This window comes from Somniosus microcephalus, chromosome 12 (genome assembly GCF_052327205.1).
Source record: "Somniosus microcephalus isolate GS21.2 chromosome 12, FLI_Smic_1.0, whole genome shotgun sequence".
Taxonomy (NCBI): domain Eukaryota; kingdom Metazoa; phylum Chordata; class Chondrichthyes; order Squaliformes; family Somniosidae; genus Somniosus; species Somniosus microcephalus.
The window spans coordinates 207252165-207273688 of record NC_140998.1 but is presented as its reverse complement, the minus strand read 5'-3'; the positions used below and the strand labels follow the sequence as shown (position 1 = coordinate 207273688).

Sequence of the window (21524 nt, the reverse complement as noted above, 5' to 3'; positions counted from 1 at the left end):
GGGAGTCTAGAACCAGGGGTCACAGTCTCAGAATAAGGTGTCGGCCATTTAGGACTGAGATGAGGAGAAATTTCTTCACTCAGAGGGCGGTGAATCTTTGGAATTCTCTACCCCAGAGGGCTGTGGGGGCTCAGTCGTTGAGTATATTCAAGACAGAGATCGATAGATTTTTGAATATTAAGGGATATGGGGATCAGGTGGGAAAGTGGAGATGAGGTAGAAGATCAGCCATGATCTTCTTGAATGGCGGAACAGGCTCGAGGGGCCGAATGGTCTACTCCTGCTCCTAGTTCTTATGTTCTTCTGCTCTCCAGCCTGTTCCCTGCTGTTAATTGTCATTGCATCAGCTCTCTTGTGAAATGGTACTCTGAGTGGAAGTAAAACCACAAGGTTGTAAACACAATGCATTAATCCGCTGGTCACTAACACTTGCCACATTGGGAGACTTATCTCACTCTGGAAAAATCGAAGCGGAAGAGAAGACACTTGTCAAGCGAGCAGAATTTGAGCAGCGTCGCAGGGAAGCGTTTTCTCCGAGGTTGTGTCACTTGCTCCTGTTTCATTGAGAATCAAAGACCGGATTTCTCACTTTAACATGGCTTTGGTGCTGTGGAGTACCACTGTCTGCATTGCTCTTCTGTCTGGTAAGTTTTCAAGCTCCTCACATGGTTTTACTATTAAAGCGCATTTCAAACCTGCTTCTACTTCCTTACTTCCTGTTGGAAATTGTAAGTGGCGTCTCCTACATTGAGCAATCCCGCACTGGGCTGCTCGCAAAACGCTAGGAGTAAACAGTAGGAGAGTGCGCCTTTTAAATAGGCGGTGGTTCCTTGGTCATTCTGGACTGACAGGGCTTCTCTGTGACTGACAGATCGCGCCTATGATGAGGGAGGAGACTTGACCGACACCTAAAATGTTCAACCGACAAATAGGGAAGGGCGAGTGACAGGGGTTTAACTACTTAAAACAACTAGAAATATTTCCAGTAAGATTTATTACTTTAATTCTAATGCTGTCTGGATTCATACCGCTGTTTGTCTAATAATATCTAACCATCCGTCTATCTATCTCTCGGTCTATCTCTCTTTCTATCTATCTATCTATCTATCTATCTATCTATCTCTCTGTCTATCTCTCTTTCCATCTATCTAACTATCTCTCTGTCTATCTCTCTATCTATCTATCCAACGATCTATCTATCAATCTGTCTATCTATTTATCTATCAGTCTATCTATTTATCTATCAGTCTATCTATCTATCTATCTATCTATCTATCTATCTATCTATCTATCAGTCTATCTATCCGTCCATTCCATCGATCTGTCTCTCTCTCTCCCTCTGTCTGTCTCTGTCTCTTTGTCTCTCTCTCTCTCTCTCTCTCTCTATCTCTGTCCCCCCCTCTCTCTCTGTCTCTGTCTCGTTGTCTCTCTCGCTGTCTCTCTCTCTCTGTCCCCCCCTCTCTCTCTCTGTCTCTCTCTCTGTCTCTCTGTCTTTCTCTCTCTCTGTCCCCCCTCTCTCTCACTGTCTCTCTCTCTGTCTGTCTGTCTCTCTGTCTCTGTCTCTCTCTCTGTCTCTGTCTCCCTCACTCTGTCTTTCTCTCGCTCTGTCTGCCTGTCTCTCTCTCTGTCTCTGTCTCTCTCGCTGTCTCTCTCTCTCTCTCCTTGTCTCTCTCGCTGTCTCTCTCTCTGTCCCTATCTCTCTCTGTCTCTTTGTTTCTCTCGCTGTCTCTCTCTCTCTCTGTCCCCCCCCTCTCTCCGTCCCCCTCGCTCTCTCTCTGTCCCCCCCTCTCTCTCTCTGCCCCCTCTCTCTTTCTCTCTCTCTCTCTCTCTCTGTCTCTCTGTCTTTCTCTCTCTCTCCCTGTCCCCCCCTCTCTCTCTCACTGTCTCTCTCTCTCTCTGTCTGTCTGTCTCTCTGTCTCTCTCTCTGTCTCTGTCTCCCTCACTCTGTCTCTCTCACTCTGTCTGTCTCTCTCTCTCTGTCTGTCTCACTTGCTCTCTCTGTCTCTCTCTCTCTCTCTCTCTGTGTCTCTCGCTCTCTCAATTTTTACAATTTTACAATTTAAATCGCTTTATTGGCATGATAAGTTACATCTTATGTTGCCAAAGCATCAAAATACATTTATGGTTCAGCACATAAACGCAGTTCTATTCATACAGTGTATACTCTCTCTCCCTCCCTCTCTCTCTGTCTCTCTCGCACCCTCTCTCCCTGTCTCTCTCTCTCTCTCTCTCTCTCGGGCGATGCGTATAATACCGCCCATATTGGGCTGATGCCCCTCGCTGCTCCTCCAATATACATGTACACGACTTTACCTTTTCCTAACACTATGCACGTTTGATTCGGGTTGAGACTTGTGCTGCTTGCGTTCTGTTTCCTAATCCTTTCCAACTATTGTGGTTCCTTGCAGTTGCGGCCAGTAATCTCGTCACAGTTGAGGAGACCCTAACTGCTCTTGCTGGGGCTGAGGTTCTGCTTCCGTGTGAGACAGAAGAAAGCACATACCTACTGCAGATTGCTTGGAGAAAGGCGAATGAGGAGAAAGACTTCATAGTACACCACATTGTGCATGGGGCCAGTTACTCCAATGATTCGTACTCCAGACGGATAACTTTCAGACACCATTCTCAGAAGGACTGTTCAATCCTCATCAACCCTTCGGAAAAACAAGATGAGGGAAATTACTTATGCAGTGTCACATCATTCCCTGAGGGAAAACAAGAGACAAGGATAAATTTAATGATTCTAGGTATGTATTATCCATGGCGCATTGTTCAATTAAAGACATATCTGTGTGGGAAATGTCATAAATACGGGGAGTGGTGCGTGAGGGTGGATTTTGGGATGTGGACCCAGATGTGGATTTGTTCCCCGTGCAATTATCATTGAAAATAAAATGTTTCAAAGTTTCCAATGATTCATTCCAGTCACATTCCAGCTCCTGTTTCTTGTTAGCACGCAGTACACAGTTATTAATCAGATAATTAGTGAGTGTTGGCTTTGTGGGTGCGGGTCAACCTTTGATAGAATCATCGAATGGTTACAGCACAGAAGGAGGCCATTCGGCCCCTCGAGCCCGTGCTGGCTCTCTGTAAGACACTTCAGCTAGTCCCACTCCCCGCCCTTTCCCTGTAGCTCTGCAGTTTTATTCCTTCAGGTACTGATCCAATTCCCTTTTGAAAGCCGTGATGGAATCTGCCTCCACCACCCTCTCAGGCCGTGCATTCCAGATCCTGACCACTCGCTGCGTAAAAAAGTTTCCCTCATCTCGCCTTTGGTTCTTCTGCCAATCACCTTAAATCTGTGTCCTCCGGTTCTCGACCCTTCTAACCAATGGGAACAGTTTCTCTCGATCTACTCTGTCCAGACACCTCATGATTTGGAACACCTCGATCAAATCTCCTCTCAACCTTCTCTGCTCCAAGGAGAACAAACCCAGCTTCTCCAGTCTATCCACGTAACTGAAGTCGCTCATCCCTGGAACCATTCTGGTTAATCTCCTCTCAACCTTCTCTGCTCTAAGGAGAACAGCCCCAGCTTCTCCAGTCTCTCCACATCACTGAAGTCCCTCATCCCTGGAACCATTCTGGTCAATCTCCCCTTAACCTTCTCTGCTCTAAGGAGAACAACCCCAGCTTCTCCAGTCTCTCCACGTCACTGAAGTCCCTCATCCCTGGGACCATTCTGGTCAATCTCCCCTTAACCTCCTCTGCTCTAAGGAGAACAGCCCCAGCTTCTCCAGTCTCTCCATGTAACTGAAGTCCCTCATCCCTGGGACCATTCTGGTCAATCTCCTCTCAACCTTCTCTGCTCCAAGGAGAACAGCCCCAGCTTCTCCAGTCTCTCCACGTAACTGGAGTCCCTCATCCCTGGAACCATTCTGGTCAATCTCCTCTCAACCTTCTCTGCTCCAAGGAGAACAGCCCCAGCTTCTCCAGTCTCTCCACGTAACTGAAGTCCCTCATCCCTGGAACCATTCTGGTCAATCTCCTCTCGACCTTCTCTGCTCCAAGGAGAACAGCCCCAGCTTCTCCAGTCTCTCCACGTAACTGGAGTCCCTCATCCCTGGAACCATTCTGGTCAATCTCCTCTCAACCTTCTCTGCTCCAAGGAGAACAACCCCAGCTTCTCCAGTCTCTCCACGTAACTGGAGTCCCTCATCCCTGGAACCATTCTGGTCAATCTCCCCTTAACCTTCTCTGCTCCAAGGAGAACAGCCCCAGCTTCTCCAGTCTCTCCACGTAACTGGAGTCCCTCATCCCTGGAACCATTCTGGTCAACCTTTTCTCATCCCCCAGAGACCATCATCGATGACAGAGTCTTCAGGCAACTCAGCCTCCCGTGCTTTGTTATATCACTGCCCACCTTTACAATCTTCTCAGAACGCACTTCTTCAACATCTCCCTTTGGTGCTCTCCCCTAACACCCATCGCCACGTCCATCTTGAGAAGGTCCTTGACTGCTCCGCACATGAAAGGCAAATTGTGCATAAGAGCAGGTTGTATCTTACTGATAGCAAAGACATTCCTGAATTGAAAAAAAACAGTTGACTTATGGTATTCCTGCTCCTTCCTCCCTTTCCCCCCTTTGCCTCCTTCCCTTTACCTTCCTTCCTTCATTCCTTCCATCCTCCCTCTTTCTATCATATCATCTGATGAACCAATAGATGGAGAAATAGCGTAAATATTCCCGCGATGCGGTGCCTGCTTTTGTTCCCGACAGATCTTAGACATAAGACGTAGGAGCAGGAGTCGGCCATTCGGGCCCTCGAGCCTGCCACGCCATTCAATAAGATCATGGCTGATCTGATCTTGGGCTCAAAGTCACTTCCCTGCCTGCTCCCCATAACCCTTGACCCCCTTACCATTCAAAAATCTGTCTATATCTCCACCTTAAATATATCCAATGACCCAGCCTCCACAGCTCTCTGGGGAAGAGAATTCCACAGATTCACGACCCTCTGAGAGAAGAAATTCCTCCTCATTTCCGATTTTAAAGGGTGCCCCCTTATTCTGAAACTATGCCCCCGAGTTCTAGATTTCCCCACGAGGGGAAACATCCTCTCTGCATCGACCCTGTCGAGCCCCTTCAGAATCTTAAATGTTTCAATAAGATCGCCTCTCATTCTTCTAAACTCCAATGAGTATCGGCCCAACCTGCTCAACCTTTCTTCGTAAGACAACCCCCTCATCTCTGGAATCAACCGTGTGAACCTTCTCTGAACTGCCTCCAATGCAAGTATATCCTTACTTAAATAAGGAGACCGAAACTGTACGCAGTACTCCAGGTGTGGTCTCACCAACGCCCTGTACAGTTGTAACAGGACTTCCCTACTTTTATACTCCATTCCCTTGCAATAAAGGCCAACACTCCATTTGCCTTCCTAATTTCTTGCTGTACCTGCATGCTAACTTTTTGTGAATCATATACAAGGACCCCCAGATCCCTCTGTACCTCAGCGTTTTGTAATCTTTCAGAATCGAATGCTGGTTGAAAGAGACATTGAATTAATTGCTTGTTTTATCTTTCCCCAAGCAATTCCCTCCAACAGCGCGAGGCCGGTTCCCGCACGAGCTGGTGATTTAGAGGTACCAGTGGCATCTTGTACTGCAGCAAATGGAAAGCCAGCAGCTCGCATCACGTGGATGTCTAACATGCCTGGAAACTCCACCTCAATCCAGACGACAAACGACAATGGAACAGTAACTGTCACCAGCCAGTACATGATCGCACCAAATAGTTCCAATAATGGCCAAACCGTGACCTGTGTCATCTCCCACGCAGCGTCACACGGCATGGATAAACTCACGGTGAAGTTATCAGTCCTGTGTAAGTGCAGCATATGTTTATATACGTAGACCTAGAAATTCAGTATCGTCACGTTTGGGGTGTTATAGTCAAGCGGGCGCTAAATTTAGCGCCCGGAGCAAATTATTGCCACCTTCAGCAAAATTGACCTGCTTTGCCCGAAGAGGTGCTTGGAGCGCTAAAGCAGGCGCTGCACGACTGTCCTAAGGTGCTAAGTCGGAGAAGCGAGGTGCTACCACCGAGGGCGGGCGCAGCGCAGGTGCGGCCAGCTAGCGATTGCAGGCAGACACGCTGGTGCCGGTCAGCTCTTAAAGGGGGAGGGTCGATTTGGACTGCAGCCACGCCCTGCACATTGGAGCCCTGATTCTCGGCCTGGACAGAGCTGCTGCCACATTCTAACGCCTAGGACCATGGAGAGGGCCAGGGAGCGAGCGCAGCGGTTCAGTGAGGGGGCCCTGAAGGTTCTGGTTGGCGCAGTGGAGTGCAGGCGATCTATCCTGTTTCCGGACAGTGGCAGGAGACCGCTACCCAACGAATATCGAAAAGCTTGGCGGGAGGTGGCACACAGAGTGACCTCCAGCAGCATGGTACCTAGGACCCCTGTGCAATGCAGGAAGAAGTTCAACGACCTCACTCGGGTTGTCAGGGTGAGTACCCTTTTCAGTATCCTCTTCATCCCTGCATGTGCACTTCAGTTTATGGCCAAAAGGTCCTGAAAGCCCCAATGCCCAACCCTTATCCAACACCTATGGGCCTTTCATGAAACTCACATGCACATTCACCACTTTACACACTGTAAGGGCTATTCGACCATGGGAGGCAGTGCAGCCAAGATCAGGGCTTCACACTGTAAGTGCTATTCAACCATGGGAGGCAGTGCAGCCAAGGTCAGGGTTTCACACTGTAAGTGCTATTCCACCATGGGAGGCAGTGCAGCCAAGATCAGGGCTTCACACTGTAAGGGCTATTCCACCATGGGAGGCAGTGCAGCCAAGATCAGGGTTTCACACTGTACTCAGAGCCCGTCCTTTCTCTTGCAGGGCAAGCTGGCCCACAATAGGAGGCAGCAGCGACGGACCGGGGGAGGCCGGCCTGACCTTAAAGACCTCAGTGATCTGGAGCAGCGAGTGGAGCGGATTATGGCAGGCCGGATGATTGGCCCTGTCGCCACTGGAGATGCCAATCCCGTTCTGGACAGCAATGGTAAGGTCATCACCTTTTTGGCCTCTCTCCTTCCACTTGTGCCTCACACCAGCATCCTTTGTCACTATCGAACCAATACAGTGCATCGCAGCACTCATGCCTCCCTCGCTGCTGCCCTGTCCTCACGCTAAAGCAACTCTTGTACCTCCCTGCTTTCAGATGCTGATTCGCCAGGTGAGGAGGCGGGCCCTCAAGCTGCCACTGTGAGTGATTCTGAAGGCGAGGAGGAAGAGGAAGCCGGACCATCAGTGCCACCCTCAGCCGAGGCAGCCCATGGCCATAATGGGGACACGTCTTCCCTGGAGGGGAGCAGGGGGGAAGGGTCTGAGGAGGGTGAAGCTCCGGGGCCCAGCGGGCTGCAGCAACGCGGGGGGGGGGTAGGGAAGCTCGGCAGCCTTCTCCCCGGAGGGAGAGTCTGGCCTCCAGTCCTGCTACAGTGAGCGCAGAAGAGGTGCAGCTCCTCGCTGAAATGGGCGCCCACTGAGCTCATGGCTGCAGTGGCAAGGATGCCCGACTCCATAGAGTCACTGGCAAGGAGTCTGCAGGAATTCGGTGCAGCACAGGCAGCTTCCACGCAAGTGCTTAGTGGTGCAATGCAGTCAGTGGCTGGTCTGATGCAGACACAGATTGAGGCCACACGAGCACTGACTGCTGCCACCCTCGCTGCATCAAGCACACCGCAGAAGGCCAGCAGTCTGTGCTTCAGCAGATTGCTCCGCATGCTGCAGTGCTGCCCCGTGGGAGTGCCAGTGTGTCGTCCGACCAGGGAGTGCCTGCCCTCTGTCAGAATGGCAGCATTGCTGCTGCCAACACTGTCACTCCTCCACTGCAGCTGCCACGACCCGAAGGACAGACTGCTGCCGCCCATGCAGAGTTGGTGCAGTCAGCAGCCGGGCCCTCCAGGCCTAGAGCTGGTCCAGGCCGTCCCTCAAGGGCATCTGCAGTCTCAGTTTCTGACACTCAGCAGCCTTCCCCCAGCCTTGCTGCAGCCACTGGGGTCCCATTATGGAGGAGCTGCAGGGTGGGAAGGGGCCAATCTCGAAAGCGAGGCAGATCACCCTCGCAGGCCAAAAAGTAGGAGGTGTGGCAAAATGCTGTTAATTTTTTTAGTGAAGGCCGAGGATCATGGTCATTTTTGGTTAACCCTTTTGTTCATTGTCTCCAGGTTGTGAGAGACAGTTATGTGTCTGACTTTTTTTGGGGGGTTTCTCTGTATTTCTTTGTCATGCGGGAAGGGCACACAGTTTGTTAAATAAATAATTGTCTTTATTCAGATTGTGCATGTTTGCTCTTTGAACTATTGGTTGCCTTGACCGGCTCAGGGTTTGTGGAACTGTTCCATTCATGTTCTTTCAATGGCACAAGCCATTCCCTCAGAGGGGGCCTAGAACCGACTTGCAATAAGCGCTGACGGACGGCCCTTGCACTTTGTGCCTCCCTCCCGTCTTGGTGCTCCTCCTCCTCCTCCTCCTTTGGTGTTGCTCCAATGTCTGGTGGCAGTGGCTGAGTCCTGAGGATAGCCAGGTTATGCAGCATGCAGCATACTACAACGGAATGGGAGACTCGCTCAGGCGAGTACTGAAGGGCTCCCCCGGAATGGTCCAGACAGCGGAACCGTTGCTTTAGCACACTCAATGATGATCCTGGTCGCTTGGTGGCTGTCATTGTATCGTTCTTCAGCAGGGGTGCTGGGCGCATGGAGCGGGGTCATCAGCCAGGTGCACAAAGGATAGCCCTTGTCCCTGAGAAGCCAGCCTCCTGGGTGAGCCGGGGCTTCGAAAAGGTCTGCCACAGAAGTCTGGCGCAGGATGAAGGCTGCTGCCTGGAAAGCGGGCATTGACAGCTAGTATCAGCTGCCTGTGGTCACACACCAACTGCACGTTCAACGAATGGAACCCCTTCCAGTTGCGGTACTCCTCGGCATTCTCCTGAGGCACCCGCAAAGCCACATGCGTGCAGTCAATGGCGCCCTGGACCATGGGGAAGCCCGCTATTCTCGCAAAGCCCATTGCGCGCTCTTGCTGCTTGTCCAGGGTCATGGGGAAGGAAATGTACTGACGTCTCCTTTTGAAGAGGGCATTCATGACTTGGCGGATGCAGCAATGCACCGCAAACTGGGAGACATTGGCAATGTCCCCAGTAGCGGATTGGAAGGAGCCGGTGGCAAGAAGTTGAGAGCCACCGTCACCTTCACTGCCACCGACAGAGACGTCCTGCTCCTCAGCTGAGGCTGCAGATCTGTCTGAAGCAGGTGGCAGAGCTCAGTGACCACCACCCTGCTGAATCGAAGCCTCCGAATACACTGCTCCTCAGACATGTTGAGGTAGGAGAACTGCTGGCGGTATACCCTGGGAGGATAAGGTCTCCTGTGCCGACGCCTGTTGGCCCTCCTCCGTCGTCTCTGAGCCCTCTCAATGCAATGGAGAAAGCCAACGTTTCCACCCATTGCAGCCCCCATAATATGTGGCCACTCAAGGCTATGGCACTGAAAAATCAATCCAACTGCCAAGTTCTGGGCTGAAGCCAGAAGTACCTGTGCAAGCGCTGACTCAATGCAGAAAGCTCTCTCCCCTTGTCTCTCTGCAAATCTCTCTCTCTCTCACATAGAAGGAGTGGTCCAAAATGGCTACCAATAAGAAGCCAGGAAGGACCCCCTTTTAATAGCGCCCCCCCCCCAACCCCACAGCGACTGGGAACCGTTCCAGTCAACCAGTCGCTGGGAGCATCAGGCGGAAAGGAGGGGGGCGCCACTGAAGTTCCGGTTCGGGGCGCACCAAGGGCATTGCACCATGAAATGACGTAAGGATCTGCGCGCGCAGCTGAGCGGGCGTTGCGGTTTTGTGCCACCGCTAAATGTCCGCTCAATTTCGCGAGAGGTGCAGGTCTCACTGCGCCCGGGCGCTAGCCGCTTCGCGCCCCACTTATCGCCCTCTTAAGGTGCTAACGGCTGGTGCTAGCAACTGAATTTCTCCCCCGCAGATTTTAAAATACAAAGACAAATCACGTGAAACAGTTCTCGGAGCACTATGGCTGGGAAACAATTCAGCGAACTCCTCCCGAAGTGGAGCAGCGCTGAATCTGGTCCATTGACAGAGTTGACATTTCCCAGATGTCTGCGATTGCAAGATTTCTGGGCGGTTTTAATCTTACTGCTTTTGGCTGATAAAATGGCCCCTCGCTGCTGTTTTCTAAATTCCACCTCTTTCATTTTAATAAGTCACAAACTGACTCATTTTTCAGGGTTTAGTGTCAGCTGTGGCTCAGTGGGGAGCACACTCGCCTCTGAGTCAGAAGGTTGTGGGTTCAAGTCCCACTCCAGGAACTGGAGTACATAAATCTAGGCCGACACTCCAGTATCAGTACTGAGGGAGCGCCGCACTGTCGGAGGAGCAGTACTGAGGGAGCGCCGCACTTTTGGACAGGGCAGTACTGAGGGAGCGCTGCGCTGTCGGAGGGGCGGTACTGAGGGAGCGCAGCACTGTCGGAGGGGCAGTAGTGAGGGAGCGCTGCACTTTCGGACGGGGCAGTACTGAGGGAACGCTGCGCTGTCAGAGGGGCATTACTGAGGGAGTGCTGCACTGTTGGTGGGGCAGTTCTGAGGGAGCGCCGCACTGTCAGAGGTGCCGTCTTTTGGATGAGACATTAAACCGAGGCCCCCTCTGCTCTCTCAGGTGCATGTAAAAGATCCTAATAGCATTATTTCGAAGAAGAGCAGGGGAGTTCTCCCCAGTGTCCTGGCCAATATTAATCCCTCAACCAAAATAACAAAAACAGATTATCTGACCATTATCACATTGCTGTTTGTGGGAGCTTGCTATGCACAAATTGGCTGCCGCGTTTCCCACATTACAACAGTGACTACACTTCAAAAGTACTTCATTGGCTGTAAAGCGCTTTGGGACGTCCGGTGGTCGTGAAAGGCGCTATAAAAATGCAAGTCTTTCTTTTAGACTTAAGGAAATGGGTATTATTATTCCAAGTTGTACATTGAATGATTTGCCGACAGTAATTGGGGGTTATTTTAACTGCGGACCATAATGCTCCTTGGGACGTTTTACGATGCGAGTGGCGCTATATAAATGCACGTGGTTGTTGGGGTGTAAAATGAATGATATTGAAGCAGCTACCCATCATGCACCATGCCTGGTTTGGCTTTCCATTGACGCCAATGAAAGCGAATATCGGGCTGAGCGTAGAGTGAGCTGCTGATTGGCCAAGTTTGCGCTAAGTCCCCAGGATTTCCTCGCCAGCCATTGGTCACGTTTGCGTCTTTAGCGTGACAGGGTGAAAACTGCCCAACTTGAGCCTGGGAACGCTACATATTCAATATTCGCTGTTTCCCGTCTTTTCAACAGAGCTGTTAATTCATTTCAAATAATGCATCAATCCTCTTTAATGTGATAACAGTGACAACAGCTTTACACCGACTGTTTCAAGAAAGGGGCGGTATAGCATGAAAATGGTGCTAGATTGGGAAATGCTGATGTACAAAGGGACCTGGGTGTCCTTGTACCCCAGTCACTGAAAGCAAACATGCAGGTGCAGCAAGCAGTTAGGAAGGTAAATGATATATTGGCCTTCATTGCAAGAGGATTTGAGTACAGGAACAAGGATGTCTTACTACAGTTATACAGGGCCTTGGTGAGACCACACCTGGAGTACTGTGTGCAGTTTTGGTCTCCTTACCTAAGAAAGGATATACTTACCATAGAGGGAGTGCAGCGAAGGTTCACCAGACTGATTCCTGGGATGGCAGGACTGTCGTATGAGAAGAGATTGGGTCGACTAGGCCTGTATTCACTGGAGTTTAGAAGAATGAGAAGGGATCTCATTGAAACATGTAAATTCTGACAGGGCTAGGCAGACTGGATGCAGAGAGGATGTTTCCCCTGGCTGGGGGGTCTAGAACGAGGGGTCACAGTCTCAGGATACAGGGTGGGGCATTTAGGACTGAGATGAGGAGAAATGTCTTCACTCAGAGGGTGGTGAACCTGTGGAATTCTCTACCACAGAAGGCTGTGGAGGCCAAGTCACTGAATATATTTAAGAAGGAGATGGATAGATTTCTAGACACAATAAGCATCAAGGGGTATGGGGAGAGAGCGGGAATGTGGTATTGAGATAGAGGATCAGCCATGATCATATTGAATGGTGGAGCAGGCTCGAAGGGCCAAATGGCCGACTCCTGCTCCTATTTTTCCATGTTTCTAACACTGTATCCTGTTCTCATTCCACATGTGTGGAACGATTTATGGAGAAGATTTACCAGGATGTTGCCAGGATGAGAAGATTTAGCTATGAGGAAAGATTGGAGAGGCTGGGGTTGTTTTCTTTGGAACAGAGGAGGCTGAGGGGAGATTTAATTGAGGTGTATAAAATGATGAGGGGCTTAGATAGAGTGGATAGGAAGGACCTATTTCCCTTAGCAGAAAAGTCAATAACCAGAGGGCAGAGATTTAAAGTAATTGTGTGGAGGTTTAGAGGGGAGTTGAGGAGAACTGTTTTCACCCAGAGGGCGGTGGGGGTCTGGAACTCACTGCCTGAAAGGGTGGTCAAAGCAGAAACCCTCATCACATTTAAAAAGTACTTGGATATGCACTTGAAGTGCCGTAACCTCCAGGGCTACGGACTGAGAGCTGGAAAGTGGGATTAAACTGGATAGCGCTTTGTCGGCCGGCACGGACTCGATGGGCCGAATGGCCTCCTTCTGTGCCATGAATTTCTATGGTTCCATGGTTCTAGAAGCTCGTAATTACAGGCTGGTAAACCCACTGGTTAACTTCAGTTACCAGTGTATCCAGTACATTGTCAGCCACAAATAGAACGGTAGAATATTTCATTGTCTTATTCTTTGAATAGAGAGGCATGACATATTCAATATTAAAGACAAGCAATTTTATCGAGCATTTGGATGGCCCACAGTTAATAACCGTTTACTGCCGTTGTGTTCACTCGTACAAACGCGCACGGTCGATTAAATTGGATTATCGGACACGTTGGCTGTACTGACCACACAAACACAACTATCTCCTCTTTAGATCCACCGGAAGTGACCATAACAGGGTATGATGGGAATTGGAATGAAAATACAATGGCGGTTACCCTCAAATGCGAGGCGAAAGCCAACCCTCCAGCGACTAATTACTCTTGGCCAGGATAAGCTAATGTTTAACATATTAAGGACTTCATTGTGTAAACTTCCAAAGTGTCACGGCGAATGGGCAGCCCAGATAACTGTCGGTTATCATCCTGTTGTACGATATCGTTGTTCAACTGTAAAAGAACTATCAAAGCCGTTGTAGGAGTCCTCAAACTCCTAACGAAAGTACTGAGATTGAAACTAGCAGTTAACCAAACGTGGTTTAATGCACTGGTAAAAGTTACAAACAAAAACGCAGGAGAAACTCTAAACAGGTCTGTACACAAACTGGTTCCACGAGGACGGAGGGGGAACGCCTCTCCCCTCTGACGTCATGACGTCATGACGTTTCCCGCCGTTGGGAACGTCACGTGACCTGCGTGATGACGTCATTGCGCTGGATCGACGTTTTACTGAACCCGCGCTATTTATACAGAGCAAACATTTAAAGGTAACAAACCCCTGTTAAAGGCAATTTTGCCACATACGCTCCCTCAGAATTGTCTTTAATAAGAAAATTCAATCGCAGAGGAGGTCGGACAAGCCTGTTGGAATGACTCCTAAATTCCCAGAGAGGAAAACGCTGAGCAGTTGGTGAGCTGGCGGGTATAGCAGCTCAGTCAGGTGCAGCAGCAGCCGGTGGTCGGCCCCGGCGCAGCGGCTGAGCGGGCTCGACTGGATGTTCTAGGTCCAGGTGCGCGGGCTTGAGGCGATCGACGGAGATGTGGTCCGGCCGGCCCCCGAGGTCGACCAAAAAACTCTTAGCCCCTGTCTGTAAAACCCGGAAAGAACCTGTATACGGAGGCTTGAGCGGGCTGCGGTGGGCGTCGTGACGAACGAACACGAATTTGGCCTTCATCAACCCCACTGGAATGTGGGAGGCAGGAAAACCGTGCTGCGACGTCGGAACTGGCCTGAAGCACTGGGCCGCTTCCCGGTGGGCTTCCCGCTGAGTGGCTGCGGACCACGGCTGTGTAGGGGACGGCAGGAATTCGCCTGGTACCCGGAGCGGCTGGCCGTAAACCATCTCCGCGGCAGAAGACTGCAGGTCCTCCTTCGGCGCCGTGCGCAACCCCAGCATAACCCAAGGCAGTTTATCAACCCATGCCGCGTCCAGGAGGCTGGCTCTGAGCGACGCCTTCAATGAATGATGAAAACGCTCACACAGCCCATTCGCCTGTGGGTGGTAGGCCGTGGTGCGATGGAGTGTGGTGCCTAAGGCCGAGGCGACCGCGTTCCAAAGCTCAGATGAGAATTGTGGACCGCGGTCGGACGAAATATCCGTCGGAACTCCAAAGCGTGCTACCCATGACGAGATAAAGGCTCGATCGACATCCGTAGAGGTGGTAGACGTCAGGGGAACCGCCTCGGGCCATCTCGGGGTGCGATCGACTATCGTCAGAAGGTGCGTGTAACCCTGCGACGGCGGAAGCAGCCCTACAAGGTCGACGTGGACATGGTCGAACCGGCGTTCCGGTACCTCGAAGGTGGCCAAATGGGCCCTGACATGTCATTGTGCTTTGGCTCGTTGAGAAACCACACATGTGTTCGCCCAGTCGCGGACGTCCTTGCGCATCCCTCTCCAGACGAATTTGGATGCCAGCAACTTCTGCGATGCCCTCACACCTGGATGCGAAAGCCCGTGTATGGCGTCGAAAACCGTCCGGCGCCAGGCAGACGGAACAATCAGACGGGGGTCTCCCAAGGAGACGTCGCAGGGTAAAGCGGTGCCCGCCGAATGGAACGGCACATCCCTCGGTTGAAGGCTGGCGGAATCGGAACGAAAGCCTTGAGTGTCCGGGTCGGCAGCTTGATCGTCCGCCATTCTCGCATAATCGATCCCCAATTGAACGGCTTGGACGGTGGCACGGGTCAGGCAATCCGCTACCACGTTGTCCTTTCCGGCCACATGCCGGATGTCGGTGGTAAATTCGGAAATATATGTAAGCTGTCGCTGCTGACGAGCCGACCACGGTTCGGCAGTCTTGGCCATCGCGAACGTGAGCGGTTTGTGGTCGACAAACGCAGTGAAGTGGCGGCCCTCGAGCAGAAAACGAAAATGGCGAATGGCCAAAAACAACACCAACAGCTCCCTGTCAAATGTACTGTACTGGCGTTCGTGCCGTCGCAGCTGGCGGCTAAAAAACGGCAGTGGTTGCCACGTGCCGTCGACCCATTGCTCTTGGACGGCTCCAATGGCGTAGTCCGACGCGTCAGTCGTGAGAGCGATGGTGGCTCCTGGCAGGGGGTGTGCCAACATCGTCGCATCTCCGAAAGCGCGGTCCATTTCCGGCGTCCAAACCACGGGCTCCTTACCCGGCTTCCCTCTGAGGGCTTCGTAGAGCGGCCGCATGAGTTGCGCGGCCCTGGGAACAAAACAATGGTAAAAATTTACCATACCCAGGAACTCCTGGAGTGCCTTCACGGACTGTGGCCGCGGGAATGCCGCGATCACCTCCACCTTGGCCCGAAGCGGCATTGCCCCCTCTGAAGTGATGCGGTGGCCTTGGAAGTCGATCTGCTGCAGGCCGAACTGGCATTTGGCCGGGTTGACAATGAGGCCGTGCTGCTGAAGGCGACGAAAGAGAATGCGCAGATGCTTGAGATGTTCCTCCTTTGTGGCGCTGGCGATCAGTATGTCATCCAGATAGACGAACAAAAATTTGAGATCCCGCAGCACTGAATCCATTAGGCGTTGGAACGCCTGCGCCGCGTTTTTAAGTCCGAACGGCATGCGGAGGAACTCAAACAGGCCAAAAGGGGTGATGACCGCTGTCTTTTGGACGTCCTCGGGATGCACCGGTACCTGATGGTACCCACGGACGAGGTAGACCTTGGAGAAGATCGAATTCCCCGCCAGATGTGCGGAGAAATCTTGTATGTGCGGTATGGGGTGCCGGTCGGGAGTCGTGACATTATTGAGGCGACGGTAGTCGCCGCAGGGCCGCCATCCACCCCCGGGCTTGGGGACAATGTGGAAAGGCGAAGACCAGGGACTATTCGACCGGCGAATAATCCCCAAACTCTCCATTGTGGTGAACTCTGCCTTAGCAGCCGCGAGCTTGCTGGGCTCTAGCCGCCGTGCCCTGGCGTAGACGGGAGAGCCAGTCGTCGTTATATGGTGCTCCACCCTATCTTTGGCGGTCGAAGCTGAAAAGGTGGGCTTGGTCAGCTCGGGAAAGTCCCCGAGCAGGCGGGAGAAGTCGTCGGGGGGTGGCCGAGCGCAGGAGACCGAGTGCGGTGCGACCGTGCCGCGCGCACATGGAATACAGTCGAACGTGGCGGCGTGAACGAGCCGACAATTTCTTTAATCAACCAGCAGGCCGTTGGCGCATAAAAAGTCGGCGCCTAGGAGTGCCTGTGAGATTCTGGCGGTGACGAACTCCCACATAAAATGTTGGCCACCGAAGCAGACCTGGACCCGGCGTGTCCCGAAAGTACGAATCGCGCCCCCATTGGGAGCTTGGAGGGGAGAACCCCGCCTGCCGGACCGAAGGTCGAGGACCAACGCGGGAAGGATGCTGCATTGCGCCCCTGTGTCACACAAAAAACGACGGAAGTATCATCACCACATGGACTGCAGCGGTTCAAGAAGGCGGCTCACCACCACCTTCTCAAGGGGCAACTAGGGATGGGCAATAAATGCTGGCCTTGCCAGCGATGCCCACATCCCGTGAACGAATAAATAAAAAATATAGGGCTAAAAATTGGCCTGAGGCGCCCAAGTGGCGCAAAGTTCGCCTGGGCGCTGGAATTTGCGCCGCGATCGCCGCATTAGCGATCGCCGCAAATTCAGCTTGAGCGCCTCAAGAGGGACACGGGGCGAGGCTCGAGGCGCTCCGCGTCCCTCTTAGGGCGCTGAATCTGAATTTAGCAGCGCAACGTGCCGCAGCGACAGACGCTGCGGCGCGGCGCGCTGCAGTACTGCAGGCCTTCCTCCCACTGTTAAAGGGGAGCGGCCTGCAACAGCGAGATCCCCGATCGTGGGAGCCGGCAGAAGAGCCGGGCACCAAGGAGAAGTGACGGGCTCTCGGGAAACAGCCGGCATTGCCGCGGGGTTGGGGGGGCCAGGAGGCCGGGGACGGAGGTGCTGGCAGGCGGCCGCCCCGCACCTCCACCTTAACTTGCGCCTCTGCCGGCGCAGCAAGGCCCCGGGAACCAGGCGTGGGTAGCGAACGGCGCTACAGCGGCGTTCGCAAACAAATTTCGCGATCGGGGCGCTAATGGGGCGCTGCGCACACCGATGACGTCATCGGTGGAGGCGCAGCGCAACAAGCTAACGCCACCATTAGCGCCCCTGCTGAATATCGCGGGAGGCGCAGCCAGTGGCGCTACAGCCACTGACTGCCTCTTTAGGCGCTAAAATGTGGCGCTACTCACCCAATTTTTAGCCCAACAGACAACAATGTCGGTTGAATTAGAAAATAAGACAGAGTTTGGATTTCATGCCCCATATTTGGGTTTCTGAAATAAAGAATAGGCAATAAATTTGAACAGACATTTTCACACTTTGTGATCTATGAAACTGCCAGTGAATCTTAATCACAAGTGACATCTTGTGGCAAGCTTTTCCTGGGCAGTTATTGTTAGATCCGTGTATCTTGATGTTGTGTCCTTCAATAATTAGACAAGAGACTACAGGGAACAATCAACAGATGTTTACTGTATGAGGGTTACTCTAAAAACTAACTGTACAGATCCCTACTCAGGGGTTATATACAGGTGTGGTCACTGCCGGTACTACAGTATACAGGAGCTGTAAAAAGTAGTTCTCCCCTTAAAGGTACATACACTACGATTCCTCCCCTTTTAGATTAACAGTACCATAACATTCATTTAACAATTAAATATCAACTAATTACAATTAACACTTTTAACATGCAACATTAACTGAAAATAGTCTATTTATAAATTCAGTCTTTGGGGAGGCTTCCTGATCCTTTCTGGATAGCGCCTTTCCCGAGTGTCTTGCTCTTGGTGCGGAGGCGATTCTGGCCCCCTGTCGTCGGTTGGTTCATCAGCTTCCGATGCTACTGTTTCTGGGGTAGATGCTACCTGTATGTTGGGTTCATCACCAGGTACGCGAGACATGGGGTTGACTCGTTCCTGTGACTCTAGGATCTGGTCAACATGGCGTCTCACAATGTTCTCCCCAACATCCACTGTGTACATTAGTGGCCCCTGCCGTGTGCATATCGTTCCTGGTTGCCATTTCCCTGTTCGGTAGTCGTGGGCCAAGACTGGTTGCCCTACATTGAAGCTCCTTGTCGGCTTCTCATTGATGTGCTGGAATTGCTTACTCTCAACATCTCTTCGTACATTTGGTCTGAGCAAATCCAGACGAGATCTCAACCTTCGGTTAAAGAACATCATGGCCGGGGTCTGGTTGGTGACTGCATGTGTGGCATTTCTGTAGGCTAACAGGAAATTGTCCACCTTATGCTGCAGTGGAATGTCGTCATCGCACATGGCCCTTACTGCTTTTTTAAAGGTTTGTACGAACCTCTCAGCCAATCCATTTGTGGCTGGATGATACGGGGGGGATGTGTAATGCCTTACCCCATTCCTTTTCATAAATCTTCGAAACTCTTCGGACACAATCTGTGGTCCGTTATCAGAGCAAATCTGCTCTGGCAAGCCGTTCCTGGCAAAAATGGTCCGTAGGACTGCAATAGTTTTCTCTGTGGTGGTGGAGGACATTTTGATCACCTCAGGCCATTTCGAGTGCGCATCCACGGCTATTAAAAACATTGAGTCCATGAATGGACCAGCAAAATCAATATGCACCCGTTGCCATGGAGATGAGGGCTGTTAAATCCGTGAATCTTGATGTATAAAATAGACAGAGACTGCAGAGGAACAATCAACAGGTGTTTACTGGATGAGGGTTACTCTAAAAACTAACAGTACAGCGCCCTACTCAGGGTTTAAATACAGGTGTGGTCACTGCCGGTACTACAATATACAGGAGCTGTAAAAGCAGTTCTCCCCTTAAAGGTACATACACTAAAATTCCTCCCCTTTTAGATTAACAGTAACATAACATTCATTTAACAGTTAACACTTTTAACATGCAACATTAACTGAAAATAGTCCATTTATAAATTCAGTCTTGGGGCGGCTTCCTCATCCTTTCTGGATAGCGCCTTTCCTGAGTGTCTCGCTCTTGGTGCGGAGGCAATTCTTCCCCCTGTTGTCGGTTGGTTCATCAGCTTCCGATGCTACTGTTTCTGGGGTAGATGCTACCTGTATGTTGGGTTCATCACCAGGTACGCAAGACATGGGGTTGACTCGTTCCTGTGACGCTAGGATCTGGTCGACATGGCGTCTCACAATGTTCTCCCCAACATCCACTGTGTACATTAATGGCCCCTGCCGTGTGCATATTGTTCCTGGTTGCCATTTCTCTGTTCGGTAGTCGCGGGCCAAGACTGGTTGCCCTACATTGAAGGTCCTTGTCGGCTTCTCATTGATGTGCTGGGATTGCTTATTCTCAACATTTCTTCGTACATTTGGTCTGAGCAAATCCAGACGAGATCTCAACCTTCGGTTAAAGAACATCATGGCCGGGGTCTGGTTGGTAACTGCATGTGTCGCATTTCTGTAGGCTAAAAGGAAATTGTCCACCTTATGCTGCAGTGGAATGTCGTCATCGCACATGGCTCTTACTGCCTTTTTAAAGGTTTGTACGAACCTCTCAGCCAATCCATTTGTGGCTGGATGATACGGGGCGGATGTGTAATGCCTTACCCCATTCCATTTCATAAATCTTCGAAATTCTTCGGATACAATCTGTGGTCCGTTATCAGAGCAAATCTGCTCTGGCAAGCCGTTCCTGGCAAATATGGTCCGTAGGACTGCAATCGTTTTCTCCGTGGTGGTGAAGGACATTTTGATCACCTCAGGCCATTTCGAGTGCGCATCCACGGCTATTAAGAACATTGAGTCCATGAATGGACCAGCAAAATCAATATGCACCCGTTGCCATGGAGAGGAGGGCCACTCCCATGCGTGTAGAGGGGCATGCGGTGGTGCATTTTGGACCTTCTGGCATCCTGAGCAGCTCTTTGTCAGGTCCTCGATTTGCTGATCGATCCCCGGCCACCACACATAAGCCCTAGCAAGGCTTTTCATTTTCACCCCTCCCAGATGGCCTTCGTGAAGCTCATTGAGCACTCTCTCCCTTAACTTGGGTGGAATTACCACTCGGGATACACACATCAAGGTCCCCTGGCATACTGACAGCTGTTCTCTTCTGGGTGAGAATGCTGGCAACAGTGAGTCGCCATGTGTCGGCCATCCCTTCACCGTCAAATCATATAACCGAGACAGTGTCGGGTCATTTCGGGTCTCCTTCTCTATATCCGCGTTAGTTACTGGCAAGCGTTCAATTATAGTCGAATAAAATATTTCGACAGGGTCCACTGCTGGTGCTTCCTCCGCAGTAGGCAGTGGCAGGCGTGCTAGCCCATCAGCGTTTCCATGCTGTTTCGTGCCCTTATACTCTATTTCATATTGGTTCACCCCTAGAAAAAGGGACCATCTTTGTAGCCGTTGCGCAGTCATCACCGGAACGCCCTTCTTTGGATTAAAGATGGAGACAAGTGGTTGGCGGTCAGTCAGCAAGGTGAACTTCTGCCCGTGCAGATAGTGGTTGAACTTTTTCACTCCGCACACTAGGCTGAGGGCCTCCCTGTCAATCTGGGCGTAGTTACGCTCTGCTGAGGTTAGTGACCGAGACGCAAAGGCTACTGGCCTCTCCAAGCCGTCCAGGAATTTGTGCGACAGCACCGCTCCAATACCATAGGGTGATGCATCACACGCCAACCGAATTGGTAGTGCTGGGTTGAAATGAGCTAACACCTCTTTTGATGTGATCAATTCTTTGCACTTCTGGAAAGCTTGTTTACATTCGTCATTCCACTTCCATGGTACCCCCGTTTGCAGTAGGGTGTTCAGTGGGTGTAGTACTGTAGACAAATTCGGCACGAACTTATGGTAGTAGTTCACCAGCCCGAGGAACGACCTCAGTTGTGACACATTTTCCGGTGCTGGAGCCTTGACTACTGCCTCAATCTTTTCAGGGGACTTATGTAACCCCTCTTTATCAATAATGTGGCCACAATACGAGATCTGCTTCTGGAAAAACTCGCATTTGTGGCGATTAGCTCGGAGCCCATATTCCTTCAATCTAGTGAGCACCAGCTCCAGGTTAGCAAGGTGATCACTGTCAGTTTCGCCCGTGATCTGGATGTCATCCAAATAACACTGGGTCCCTGGAATCCCTTGCAGGACTTGATCCATTGCCCTTTGCCAAATAGCCGGATCTGATGCTACCCCGAACACCAGCCAGTTGTATTGGTAGAGACCTTTATG

General features: G+C 51.4%; 1 protein-coding gene across 1 annotated transcript in view; it reads left to right on the top strand.

The window, feature by feature from the left end:
• Window positions 1-595: 595 nt before the first annotated feature.
• LOC147109973 (poliovirus receptor homolog) overlaps window positions 596-21524 on the top strand; it is a 30574-nt gene continuing 9645 nt past the window's right edge. The window contains exons 1-3 of the mRNA XM_086002446.1: window positions 596-644; window positions 2409-2747; window positions 5534-5827. Coding sequence (XP_085858572.1) covers window positions 596-644; window positions 2409-2747; window positions 5534-5827 — 682 coding nt within the window. The remainder of the gene's footprint in view (window positions 645-2408; window positions 2748-5533; window positions 5828-21524) is intronic.